Genomic DNA, 13,855 nt, shown 5'->3' on the forward strand with positions numbered 1-13,855 from the left:
AGTAATACCCACTTTGTGAAATGTCATGTAGCATGCCTGCCCACTGGGGTGGTTTGATGTCTCATGAAAACTGCTCCCGTAGCTGCTCACCTGTTTGATCTCCGCCAGAAAAATCAAACAATCGCCTGCCTGCTAGAGCAGTGTTTCTCAAACTTCAGCGTGCAGACCAGCCACCTGGGGGTCCTGGGTAAGCGAGGCCTGGGAGTCTGCGTTTCTAATCCACCTCCCAGTGCAGCTGACACTGCTGGTCTGGGGACCACACTCTGAGCAAGACACCAGGACATGCTTAAATTAGGGATGAGTAATGTAATGCTGGATACATTAGCCTTGACCTGGCATTTGATCTCACGTCGACCTAGGGAAGGAAAACAGACGTAAGGACAGATGTCCTAGAGAGTGCTGACCTAACGGCCAACAGAAAAACCCCAAGGAGGCCGGCTTTGCACCATTTTGGCTGTTTATTTCAAGTTTACAGAGAAGCTTCAACATCTGTGGAAAAACACCGAAGGCTTATTTTTTTTTTTCTCAAGTTCATGTCTTTTTAAGTGATAAATACACAGTATTTAACTTTGTACACCTGATAAAAGGAAAATGCATAGTAGAAAGGATCAGGAATGAAACAGAAACATCGGGCAGTAAATCAATCGCAGAATAGAAAAGTCAGCAGTCCCGCGAAACTCGGCCCGTAGAGCTGGAGGGAAGATGGGGACCGACGACCTTGGAACCTTCCCTAGCACCTTAGAAATAAGTGGAGGTCATGGTTCTTCCCCCCCTGGCAACGTGAAGCTCCCCTTTGGAAGATGGGTGAGAGTGGCAGGTCGAACCTATGTGTCTAAATGCACAGGTATGCGCCTCCTTGGTCCAGAAAGGCTTTGAGGACAGGAGCCCTAACTCACAGGAAAGGCCAGACTAGCAAGGAGACAGCCTCTCGGGCCCCCAGTGCCGACAAGGGGCTAGATAAGGCTTTATGGGAGCCACTGGTAAGCCAGCGGAATGGGGGGGGGGGGGGGGGGGCGGGGTGTGTGTGTACAACAGGGCAGAGGAAAAGATGGCAAAGTTGTGCTTCCTTCGAGGCCCAGACGCAGGCCACAGGTTGCTTACACCAAATGGGCCCCACAGATGAGCCAGCAATGGCAGAAACGGACGGGCAGCCGTTTGGCTCACCTGAAACCACTGCTCCTGATGGCTTCCCCTCTCCTGAGAGCTGGCTTTTGAAAAACCAATGTTTGTGCTCCAAGGGAGTGGGAGTTAACACCTCATGGTACAGCCCTCTCTGCTTGGGCTTTTTGGGGGTGGCAGCCAGTTCCTTCCCACAGCTTTCTTTGGTGTTTCTTTGTAAAAAAAAAAAAGTTATGAACTTGGGCTTCCCCCAACCCACCGCCGAAATGGCTGGGTGCTGCCTAGTGGCTGGCATTCCACGTGTGAAACCTGCCACAAGAGTGTCGGGGGAGCGGTGGCATTGCCCGATACGGCTGTGTCAGCACAGGAGTTCTGCAGAAGCTCTGCGCGGGACGCGCCACCCGCCAGGCCGGCGTCCACACGAACAAGCTGAGACAAACACCGAGGACCGGCTGACTTCAACCACTGCAAGGTGCTTACTGCAAACCCACCAGGCCCCATCGGCTCCCGGAAGGGGTGGGGCCCAGACATTTAAACAAGCACAGGAGGGCGGGCAGGAGGAAGTACTAGGTTACAAGAAGCAAGCAAGCAGGCGAGAGGACCCTCCATCCGACAGGTATCCTTTGCTCTTTGGAAACCAGCAGTTCCTCATTCTGTGCTATTGTTAGATGATCACGAGAAAAGACTGGCGAAATGACAGTCAAGAGCTTATATTCAAGATCTACGGATGCCAAGAATGCCTGGGCTCTGAGGACGCGCTGGGCAGGGGCACCAGTCCTTGCTTCTCTCTCTCTCTCTCTCTCTCTCTCTCTCTCTCTGCAAAATGTCCTCAGACCAAGGCCGACCACACAGAGACTACAGAAAGCATGTAGTGTTCCCCCAGGTTCCACAAAGCACCGGGAATCTCCCAGGACAAAGTCCTCCCAGTTTTCCTAACCCTTGACCTTCACACTCACCCACGCGTGGCTCTGGAAGAAGTCCCGCTGGTACTTGCAACCACATTTCCCAATATCAGATGAAGGTTAAAAAAGATAAACCTTTTCTTTCTGGACTTCTGACTGCAAAAGGGAAGGTCCTGTGCCAAGCCCCGGTTCCGCGGACCCTGAGGAGTGCTCTGGATTCCTACAGCCCTCTCTAAGGGGGTGCCCAGGGTTCTCTCTCCTCGTGGCGATCCTGACAGAGCTTTGCTGCTACGGATGATCATTTGCGTCTCCGTCGAATGAAACTATTTTCCTAACCGGCCCTCCGGAAACTGGATAAGCTGTTTCACTAAGGACAACACTCAGCTAGTATTTAAGAAGAGAACAAAACGTTCAGTGTCTAGAATTACACAGGCTATAAACAAGCTAAGCTGCTAATATACAAGCGCGGGTTTCATGGGTTCTAACTCCCATCACACGCCCGAAGCCGGGGACTAGATCCTGGAAGGTCTAGGTGGTGTCTGAACTACTCTGGCGTTCAGTCTAGTTGGAGAAGTGACCATTTTTGCTTGTTTGTTCACTCTTAAGCCATGTAGCATCCACGGAAGTAGAGGATTTCACCCTGATGTTTTTGTAATTGAACGAGAGATTTGCTAAGAGAGCTGAGCCGCCTCCCCGTATGCATTCAAGTCCTTTAAGCAAAACTTCTCCCACCACCACCACCACTAATGCCCTTTAGGGTTGACAATTCACCATCAAGCCCTTTCTGTTTTTCTGACAATTCCAGTCACAAAAATAATAAAGTAAAAATTAAAAAATGTTCACGTCCTTCTTACAAATAGGTTGCATCCAAGCTCCCCGCAGCTACTGAGGGCGAGCCCTGCCTCGCTGCCTTGAGTCCACGGTTCCGGAAGGTGGTGTGGTTTTAGGTTTGGGGTTTGCATGAGAAGTCTCGTCCACTCTTCTCCCTTTCCAATACAGCAACTCACTCACTCTGTGGTCGCAGGCCACGCCCCTTCTGAGTTTTCAGCCAGTTTTTCACGATTTTCAACCCCCACACACATTCTCTCAGTGTCTCTGACGTGGTTCCGGGTTCCCAACGAAGGATTTTTGGCATAAAAACGTTTTAAAAAGCAAACTGTCCCAAAATGCATGTGGCTCTGGGTCTGCAACTCCTCACACCTGCCTGTTCAGCCAGCCAGCGGCCAAGGTCAATGTCATGGAGTGTTTTGTGGGTTGGTGTATTTTTTTTTTTTGTCCCCTTTAAAACAACAAAGGGAAAAAAAACAAAAACAACCAGAGATGACGGGCAAGGCTCTACACACGTGCTCGGTTTCCGTAGGACATGCTGCTATGGAAACGCAGGGTGCGTAGCCCTGGAGGTGAGACACCCAGCATGCGAGGTCACGGGCGTCCAGCAGCTACTCCATTGCGTCGTCTGGCCGCAGAGGATGCATGCGCGTTCGGTGGCCAGGGCCCACGGCCCCCCAACTCTCCACACGCCGACCGCCTTTCACAAGAGCACTTCCTCCTCCCCCACGAGGGGCGGGTCGGGCCCCGGGAGGCTGTCTTCGCTGCCGCGCTTCCTGCTCACCAAACAGAAAACCAAGGTTAAGAGCGTGCAGTGCTGGCACAGCCCGGAACCAGCACCTCCAGGTCCGAAGTTATTTACACAACCTCTTCTAGATTCTCTCCCCCTTTTTTCTCGCTTAGACACGATTTTTTCTTTCTTTCTTTCTTTTTTTTAACCTAGTCCCAAAGGGCGGAGCCTATTCCCAAACAGCTGAGCCCAGTCCCAAATTACGGAGCCTAGCCCCGAGGAGCCCAGACAAGCCCCAAAGAGCCAAGCCTACTCCCAAAGAGCCCGCAGAGCTCGCAGGGCCGAAGCTAGTCCCAAAAGGGCTACTCTAGGTCAGAAGAGTTGATCCTAGCCCCAAAGAGCCGAATCTAGTCTCAAACAGCCTAGCCCAGTCCCGAAGGGCCTTAGAGACAATTTTCAAAGGAGACTGGATTCTCTTTGTAAATGGAAAACCAGCGTCATGTGCCAACCATAGCAAGGAACCATAAACACGCATGCAAACCTGTCTGCGTGACACCTAAAATCACGGCACAGACAAGTACTGCCTGGGCCCCACTCCGCGGTGTGTCCACGGAGGGTGTTGACTATCTAAACCCCCCCTCCCCTTCGGCTATAGGCTCTTGCAGGGCAGGAACCATGACACGTGTCTCCTGTCACCAGGTGAACTTCTTGGGGGGACAGTGAGGACCGCCTGGGCTTGGCCTGGCACACAGCCAGCCTTCGGGAACCAGTTGCCCCAGCAAAGAGGCCTAAGGGACACCCCTGGCAGAGAGAAGGGCCCCCCGTCTTGGCGATGTGAGGAACCAGAGCAGACCACGTTGGCGGGAGGAAAGGTGTCCTTGTGTCCCAGAGAGCCAGACGCTGAAGCACCGCAGCCAGAGCTGCCTGGGTGACGGACCAGGGTGGAGGGATGGAGATGTGACGGGAAAGCCCTCAGCAGAGGCCCAAACCCTCTGACACCATCAGGCAAAGCCGCCCCTTCTCGGGGAAGCCGCTGCGCTTCTCACACAGGACTCGTGTCCATGATGTGCCAGAAGGGAAACAGCCCCCACACATGGGAAGGGAAAAGGTGATGCCTGAACGTTCCTGGGAAGAAACCCTCTTTGATTAAAAACCACTCATTGGCTTTATGTCTCTGCCAAACAAGAGGGTCAAAGTCTCCCAGGGAGGAGGCTGTCCCTCGATGCCCAAGCAGGCCCTGGGTTACGGGCTCGTCTTGCTGCAGATGGGGCTTGGGACCAAGCCTCCAATGACTAAGCCTTATAGGTCCAGAGCGCTGGGCCTTTTGGACAAGCAAAGCATCCCACCTGTGGGCTGAGGGAGGGCAGGTAACCCCCAGGTGTTGCTGGGATTGCAGATGAAAAAATAAAGGGGCAGTAAAGCCCTTTGGACCCATTTCAGTCTGTTGATGTCTTGCACTTGTGATCTCATTGAAAATAAAAGACTAAAAACGGCAGTCTTGCACACAGACGGGAGGCAAACCCTAAAACTGAGGTTGAGAAGACAAAGGCCAGCCTGTTATGCTTCTGCAGGAGGGACACATGGGAACACGCGGCAGGGACTGAGGCTGGTGACGGCTGGCTGTGATTGTTAACTGCCGCTTTCGCTGCCCCAGAGCAACATAAACAATCCCCAAACAAGCATTCCCCCTACGTTACCATATAAGCCCCGACTTGTACGTATGGGTGGCCAATAAATTTCATCTGAGCCAACTCCTAACAAGAGAAAGCTGACACTCGAATGCAAGAACATTCATCGCAGCATTACTCATCCGTGGTAGCCAAACAGTGTTCATCACCAGATGAATAGATAAATGTAACTGGTCTCTCCACACAATGAAGTATTTCTCAGCCGTAAAAAGGAACGAAGCACTGACACCTGCTACACCACCGATGAACCTTGAAAACATGATGCTGAGTGAGAAAGTCAGACACAAAAGGCTGCATACTGTGTGATTCCATTTACATAAGTATCCAGAATAGGCAAACCCACAGGAGCTGAAAGTAGATTAGTGGTTGCCGGGGAATGGAGGAGCCGGGTGGCTACACAACTCTGTGAACATACTACAAACCACTGGGCCCTGGCTGGGTAGCTCAGTTGGTTGGAGCATTGTCCCGATATGCCAGGGTTCCGGGTTCATTCCCTGGTCAGGGCACATACAAGGATAAACAACGAATGTGTAAATAAATGGAACAATACATTGGTCTCCCTCTCTCTCAAATCGTAAGTAAAAAAAATTTAAAAATAGCCCGGCCAGTATGGCTCGGTGGTTGAGTGTCAACCTATGAACAAGGTCACGGTTCGATTCCTGGTCAGGGCACATGCCCAGGCTCGATCCCCAGTAGGGAGTGTGCAGGAGGCAGCCAATCGGATGATTCCCTCTCATCACTGATGTTTCTATCTCTCTCTCTCTCCTTCTCCCTTCCTGTCTGAGATCAATAAAAGTGTGTATATAAAAATAAAAACCATTGAAATATACACTCTGAATGGGTGAATTGTATGGTATGTGAATTATATGTCAATAAAGCTGCATTTAAACCACAGAAATGGCTGCACAGAGCTCCCAGTTGAGGTTGAGGTGGTGGGTCAGGCTCGATGGAAAGAACTGCTACCCTGCCAGGCACTGGGGGTTGAGTGGCAGAAAAGGTGCCATTTGTCATGTCGGTCTTACAGGGACAGACATTCTCACCTGTCCTAGGAGGTGCTAACACTGACCCGGGTTTGCGTTTGGAAGCGGGATGGCCCACACCCTCCGCGGGGGCAGAGGGCTCTTACACACCTTTGCAGCAGGTGGGAAAGGGGACTTGCTTTCTAGGTCTTAACCATCAGAGAAAGGGCGGATGCTGGAGAGGCAGCAGGCAGAGCCACAGATACAGCATGCCTGGCTGACCCAGAGCAGGGGCAGCCACGGGGCCCTGGGACAGAGCCCCAATGCCGCTGACAGGTCCTGAGCATAGGTGGGTGCCCAGCTGGGTCACAGGACCTGAGTGAATTCACGGGCATTCCGGGTGGAGCGCCATGCACCTGCAGCCCCAGCTTACATGCATGCCTGCCGTCGGGTCCAAGCCCCTGGTGCCCTCCTTTTCAGCCTGGGTCCAGAGGCCCAAGGTGAGCCTGGGCGCAGCAGGAAGGCGTGTCCGCCGCCCACCAGGGTGGGGATGCCCGTGCTCTGCAGCTGCCCCCGCCCCCCGGCCCCGGCAGAGGCTACTGCGCAGGCAGGCAGGCTTTACCTTGGACTCAGACAGGGGCTCCCATTCCCTGGTTGGTTTTTTGCTGGAATCGCCAGAGGGGAGGGAAAAGGGAAGTGAGAAGGGACAGGTGGGATCCATGGGATGCCCGTCCCCCACCCCTGGGACACTCAGACTCCAAATACCAGCTTGGCAGAGCTGTTGCCAGGGCGATTATGAGGACACTGCTCTGCCGAAACACGTAGGGTCCCTCACGGGGGACACCGGCTTGCTCACCCAGCCCAGGGCTGAGTACCCCATCAAGCACACCTGCTTCTGGGCCACAAAAGTGCTTTCTGATTGTCAAGAGCTCCCCAGTTAAAGTGAAAGTCCCCTGAGAAAGGTAAAACTTCCGGGTGGGTACGCTGTGAGCAAAGGAGGCCGGCTGAGCCAGGGTGCCCGGCTGCTCTGGCCTCCCCAGTGTGCCCGGGTCTGAGTCTTTCCAGCTGGAGCCGCTCCAGGGACGGGCCCGGGCACAGTGGGCTGCACAGGGCTTCGCTGCGTTTGGCCCCAGCTACCCACCGCAGGAAGGCAGGTGGACACTCACCTGAGCAGGTTTCCGGGCGCTGACAGCGAGCGTTCCTCCCGCCGGCTGCAGTCAAACGGGTTCCCGAAGGAGCGTTTTCGAATCATGGTCTTCACCAGGATCTGAAGGGGAGAAGAGGAGGCTCAGCCACCTGGAGGTGGGAGTCCAGGTAACACCCTCCCTCATGCCAACTCCCTCATCCTTTCTCCCCCAGCTCCTTGTCGGCTCCCAGGGCTTGTGGCCTTTGGGAGACACTGGGCAGCATCTGGGATACAGCAGCCAAAGCCATCACCAATTCTGATTGGTCCACTCCCAACACCTCCCACGGCTCCCTGGCTGCCAACAAGATAAGGTCCGAACTCCTTGGTCCGATGTTCAAGTCAGGTCATAATCGAGTCTTGGCCTGCCCACCCGCCGGGACCCAGTGCTCCAGGAGAGCTGGCCTGCCCCTGGGACTGTGTCTCGCCTGAGCCATCGCTGATGTGCCCTCCTGGCTCATCGACCTGCCTCGTCTGCAAGGCCAGGCCTCTACATTCGGTGAAAGCCATCTATGACCACACCACCAAAACCTCAACTATTGCTTTCCAGGTATAAGGGGGCTGTACTTTTCAAAAATTAAAATATAATTCCCACAGCATAAAACTCGCCATTTTATAGGGTACAATTCCATTGTTTTTAGTATGTTTGTATCGCCACTCTATAATTTCAGAACATTTCGATCACCCCACAAAGAAACCCTGTCCCATTAGCAGTCACTCCCCACATCCCTGGCCTCCCAGTCCCTGGCATATAGCAATCTGCTGTCTCTGAACGTGTCTCTTCTGGACATTTCATGTAAAAGGACCAACACAGCATGTGACCTTTTGCGTCTGGTTTCTTTCACTCGGCATAATGTTTTTAAGGTTTATAATATGCTGTATCAGTATTCCATTCCTTTTCATGGCTGAATAATATTCCTTTGCATGGATATACATTTTCTTTATTAATTCATCGATTGGTAGACATTTCAGCTGTTTCTACTTTTTGGCTATCTACACTAATAAAAGAGAAAGATGCAAATTGACTGTACCTTCACGACACCCACCAGCCAATCAGGAGTGCGTATGCAAATTAACCCAACAAAGATGGCGGGTTAATTTGCATACACAGGCGCCGAGCAGCCATGGCAACAACGCAGGCATCCCACACTGCCCCAGCAGCTCCGGGCCTCTGGGCAGCATGAGAAGGCGCAGTGTGGGAAGGCAGAAAGAGAGCTCCAGGCCGGAGCAAAGGCGGTGCCGGAAGCCAGGGGAAGGAAAGCCCATTCTTGCACAAATTTTCGTGTATTGGGCCTCTAGTTATGAATAATGCTGCTATGAACACGTGTCCAAGTTTTTGTGTGGACATGTTTTCCACACAAAATGTTTCCATTTCTCTTGGGTGTAGACCCAGGAATGAAATTCTTGGATCACATGGTAACTAGGTTTAATGTTTTGAGGAACTGCCAGGCTGTTTTCTACAGTGACTGTACTATTGCATATCCCCACCAGCAACATGCCAGGATGCCCTTTTCTCAGGGGATTGCGTTTTAGGCAAGGAGACACGCCTGCCCAAGTGTTAAGCACCAAGAAAACATCTGCAAAGTCCATTCTCCACCTGGGATCTTTCCATGCTGCTCCCAATTCAAATCCTGCAGGTGCTTCCCACACCTCTCAGCGCACAGCCGATCTTCCAGGTGGCCTTCTCAACCCATCACCTGGCCCATGTCCCCCCTTACGGATACATCTCGAGGCCCCTCAGTTACACAGTACACCTATTTGTTAGCTGTGTGCCCCTACAGGATGGTAGGTGCCATGACGGTTTTATTCATCATGGTACCCCTGCTCCCAGCACAGGCCTGAGAAACCACTCAAGCGCTTCCTGAATAGTCAAGGACTAGTTCAGACTCAGGGGCAAACACCTACTCCCAAGAACATCCCAAGCCTGGAACAGAATCACCCACGGTGGGCACCGGGATCTGACGCCAGCCGCCTGCCCCACTATGGGCACAGGGTGGGTGCAGTGGGTGGGTGAGAAAGAGTGAGTGGGTGTGGGTGAGTTTTTAACAGTGAAGGTCATGCAGAGGCTCCAGGTGGGGGAGGAGGAGGAAGATGTGAATGGATGCCCGCTAAGGGGCTCAGGATTTGGGAGAAGGAGAGAGAAGTGTGTGAGGAAGCAGGGGGGAGAGGTGCAAAGCTGGAGAGAAGGAGCCAGCATTTGGGCTCCTACAGGGGCAGTCACTCGAGGCCCCTCCCGGAGCCCAGGGCCCTGCCTGTCTACCGGGGCCGGTGCTGGCCAAACGCAGCCCAAGGCTTTGGAGGTGGCCATGGTGGGTGGCCAGCTGGACTCTGTCACAGGACTGCTGCCTGGATCCGGGTCCCTGAGGGTCCTGGTCTCCCACCTGGAGCCAGGCACCCTGATGGGTAAGGGATTGGCAAGTGGGTGACTCCCAGAGTCTCCGGGGTTGAGCCTGAGGTCTCCACATTCTGGCTCCTTCTTCCTGGGTTAGGACGCAAGCGTGAGGCCATAAAAGGGGCTGGTGACTCGGGATCAAACCCCCACCCTCCTGAGTCGGGAAGAATTTTCTGCGGCCTGTGAAGTGGGAGCCCCTCTGCTAGCCCGGGAGCTGTGCACACGGCAGACGTGAGATGAGCTAAGCCATTAGCTGTAGAGACTGGGGATGCACCGAGTGAGAATCCTGGCCCATAGACCTCGGCTCCAGCTCCATCCCTGGCACCCGCCCTGGTCTTTTTTCTCCTGTTCCCGACATGCTCTGAAAGCAGGAATTCTGGGAGGGGCAGTGGGATCCTGGGATGGGGGCTACCCCTCTCTACGGTACATGGGGACCTGGCTGCAGATAGAACCGAGGCCAGAAGGTACGGGCACCTGGCCTGATGTGCGCCCAAGGCCCGGAGGCTGTGGCAGTGGGTTTGGGGCAGAGCCAGCCATCCCCTGACGTTCAGGCCCAGCGTCTGCTTCTCAGACGCCTGCCTGAGTCTCAGCCTGTCCTGGCAGGGTCCACCTCCGGCCCCAGTGACGCTCTGGCCCTGCTCTCGGTCAGTGGTTCGTTCCGCCTTACCACGGTCGCCAGGCTGGGAATGTGTTTGACTGAATTCTCGACCTCCTCTTCGGTCACCTCGACCAGCGTGCAGTTCTCGTCCTCCGATGGCAACGGTTCCGCCCCATGCCTCGTGACCCAGGGGTGCAGCTTCAACGAATGACAGGAGGGGTGAGGGCTGGCTCCCAGAGGCAGGACAGCGGAGCCAGGGAAGGGATGCACGAGGGGAGAGGCAGTGGCCGGAGGCCAGACATGCAAGAAAGCGGATAAGCCAAGCAGAGGGTGCAGGGAGCAAGATGGTGGGAAACATGGAAGAGACGAGGGACAGAGAATGGGAGGGAGCTACGAGGTGGGATGTGCACGGACCGGATTTTCCATCTGGCCCCAGGTCTTGGCGGAAGTGACTACAATTTGGCACCTGCCACCTGCAGTTGCCCGAGGAGCACCCATCACTCCTCAGCATCTCTTCCTGGTGCCTGGAAAGCTCAGCTCAGAGCAGGCAGCATCCCTCCCATTGTACAGAAGGGCAAACAGAGGCTCGGGGAGGCACAATGACCACAGACCAGCTGGAAGGGCACAATACAGAGAGGACCAGGCAGGGGTCTGGCCCCTCCTACACACCCCTAGGGTCTAAGCCCTCATCAGTAACTTTTTGGGCTTCCCCCTCTTCAAATGCTAGTTAGCGAGGTGCATAGGGGTTCCCGAAGCAAATCTGTACATTTCCTAACGAGCCAGATGTGTGCGTGAGGCACTGGCTGGGGTGCTGGAGGTAAGTGAGGGGTCTCTCCTAACAGTGCTTTCTGGAACAGGGTGGAATTCAGCAGGCCAGGGTGGAGAGTGGGGTCAAATTGTTCACTAACTTCCTCCCACCCTCACTGCAATTTCTCACAAAAGGATGGGCAAGGTCAAGGCAAGGGCGTCTTGGCAGCCGGGGTGTGGAGCACAAAGAGGCCCCGGTCGGTCGGGTCCGGGGAGGGTGGATGCCATCAGCCCAAGCCAATCGGAGTGCTAGCTGCTCAGCTGGCAGCAGATCCCACTTACACAGTCACATCAACACAAGCCCCAAATCCTCCTCCTGCCCCCTCCTCCTGCGCATGGGAGGGCAGCGGTGCCGAGGAGGGCGTGACGCTGTGGATGTGAGGCGAGGGGCCTGGCCAAGGCGGGGTCGAGCCAAACAATTCCAAGCAGAGGACGACGCAGGCCAAGCCGCCGGCACGCACTCCACAGGGCAGCAGTGGCCCCCGGGTACCTTGATCTCTGGCACCATGATCCTCGACTCGGGATTCTTATCCAACATGCGGGTGATCAGGTCCTTCAAGTCCTCAGCTATGTCGGGCCTGCGGGTGAGAGACACGTCAGAAGTCTGAAAGTCAGAGACGCAGGACCACTCAGGGCTCAGAGCACGAGGTGACTCGGGGCAGCCGGGCGATACTCACTGGTCTGGAAACTCCAGGGCCTGGCTCTTGATCTTACTGTGCAAACACATGATCCGCTCGTCCATGAACGGGCACTGCGAAGAGAGGCCAGAGCGGCCGTCAATGGCTGGCACACCGGTCCTGCAAAGGCCGCCCTGTGCTGGCATCGCTCCACATGGGTCACAAGAGAGAAATAAATAGCCCAGTGGCCCGATCTAGGAAAGGACAATTCCCCACACACTCCTCTTCACCCACCGCCTAGGACAGTGATGGGCAACCTTTTGAGCTTGGTGTGTCAAACTTCGCCAAAAAACTGAGCATAACTCTGGTAGTGTGTCACTTTGAGGAAAAAACATTATTTCGCAAATGTTTCATCCTCGGCATGCAGCCGCCTCAGCGGCCGCGTGTCATCAGAAATGGCTACGTGTGTCAGTGCTGACACGCGTGTCATAGGTTCGCCATCACTGGCCTAGGAGAACAATGATAACTCCAAGAACAACTCAGAAGTCGTCACAGTAACAGCAGGGACTGGCCAGGGCTTAGTCCGGGCCAGGCTTTGTACTGAAGTTTCTCAAGACCAACGTTTCACTGGCTGTTCCCTCTGCCTGGAATGTGCTCCCCACCAACACTGGCCTGGCTTGTTTTCTCCCATCTTTCCGGTGTCGGATCCAAGCGCACCTTCTCAGGGAGGCCTTCCTGAGCTCCTGTCTGAAGGAGACAGGCCCCCCCACCCCTGGCCTTCTCATCATAGCGCCTATCCCTGGCGTTTTATTATGTGTGTGTGTGTGTGTGTGTGTTGTCTAACTCCTGCACTGGAACATCAGCTCCAAGAGGCCTGGCGTTTTCACCTGTTTTGCTCACTGCTGTCTCCCCACTGACCAGGAACATGCCTGGCACTGAGGAGGCTCAATAAATACGTGTTGAATGAATGAGTACTGGAATGGTTTCTGTCGATCCTCTCAGTAGCCATAAGGAATGATAAGTATTATTCTCATTTGACAGGAGAGAAAAATAGGAACTCAGAGAGGCGCCAGGTCCTGCCTGGCAAGCACAAAGCTGGGATGTAAGCCTAGACGAGGCCGATCCCGCAGCCTGTTCATGCACCACCTGCCAGGTGACAAATCCACGCTCTCACCCAGCGGAGGCAGGGCCTGACCCAGGAGCCCGGGAAAAAGCAACCGTTATGAGAGTGCTTAGAAGGTTGGGGAAAGTCTCAGAAAGTGACCTGGTCCACTCCTGTCCAGGGAAAATGAGTTCATTAAGAGCACTAACCCGAGATAGCAGTTTGGATTACACCGGTGTATATCTGACAAGCTCCTTAAATAGTACATTTAAGATCTCTACATTTCACTGTATGTAAATTTTACCAAAAAGGCAGGGGCGGGGGGAGAAGCACCAATAAACAGTGAGCTCTACCTAATGATTGCACCCTGAAACACTTAGAAGTGTAGAGATGTTAGTAACTTTGAAATATGTAAAAAAATAAGACAGACTGAGGATGGATAGACAGGTGATACAGCAAGATTCTTTATGGTAGAATCCAGGTGGCGGCTGCATGGGTGTTTACTGTACAATTCTTTCAACTTTGCTATGTGATTAAAACTTTCTGATTAAATGTTGGGGTAAGGGGAGAAGATTACAAACTCCTTTATGTCCTCACAGGACCAGTTTCTTAAGTTTTCCTCAACAGGAGCACAAACTCACGAAGAGGGAAAAATCCATGCTTTTACGGCTCACATAATCAACCCGAACTTCAGAGTTAAAAATAGAAGCCCAAGCCCTGGCTGGTGTGGCTCAGTTGGCTGAGCGTTGTCCTGTGCACCAAAAGGTTGCTGGTTTGGCTGCCAGTTCGATTCCCAGTCAAGGCATGTGCTCAGGTTGCAGGCCTGATCCCTGGTCAGGGTGTGTCAGGAGGCAGCTGATCAATGTTTCTCTCTCACATTGATGTTTCTCTCGCCCCCTCTACCTTCCTTTCTCTCTAAAAATCAATAAA

The 13,855-nt window shown here is 53.8% G+C and overlaps 1 protein-coding gene across 6 annotated transcripts in view; it reads right to left on the bottom strand.

Moving 5' to 3' along the window:
* Window positions 1-111: 111 nt before the first annotated feature.
* Window positions 112-13,855, bottom strand: part of CAMKK2 (calcium/calmodulin dependent protein kinase kinase 2) — a 44,436-nt gene continuing 30,692 nt past the window's right edge. Inside the window, exons 13-19 of one of the 6 annotated variants that reach the window (XR_013813015.1) lie at window positions 11,884-11,957; window positions 11,697-11,784; window positions 10,469-10,597; window positions 7,393-7,493; window positions 6,849-6,891; window positions 2,076-3,625; window positions 112-355 (exon numbers count right to left, since the gene is read on the bottom strand). Coding sequence is in view for 5 of the 6 variants with exons in the window: in XM_079762255.1 (XP_079618381.1) it covers window positions 3,461-3,625; window positions 6,849-6,891; window positions 7,393-7,493; window positions 10,469-10,597; window positions 11,697-11,784; window positions 11,884-11,957 (600 nt within the window). In the remaining variant the exon portion in view is untranslated. Of the gene's footprint in view, window positions 356-422; window positions 6,892-7,392; window positions 7,494-10,468; window positions 10,598-11,696; window positions 11,785-11,883; window positions 11,958-13,855 lie in introns of those variants that run through there. The other 5 variants (XM_079762255.1, XM_079762257.1, XM_079762258.1 and 2 more) reach the window with 5 other exon arrangements.

The sequence above is a fragment of the Cnephaeus nilssonii genome, assembly GCF_951640355.1.
Source record: "Cnephaeus nilssonii genome assembly, chromosome: 22".
NCBI classification, from domain to species: domain Eukaryota; kingdom Metazoa; phylum Chordata; class Mammalia; order Chiroptera; family Vespertilionidae; genus Cnephaeus; species Cnephaeus nilssonii.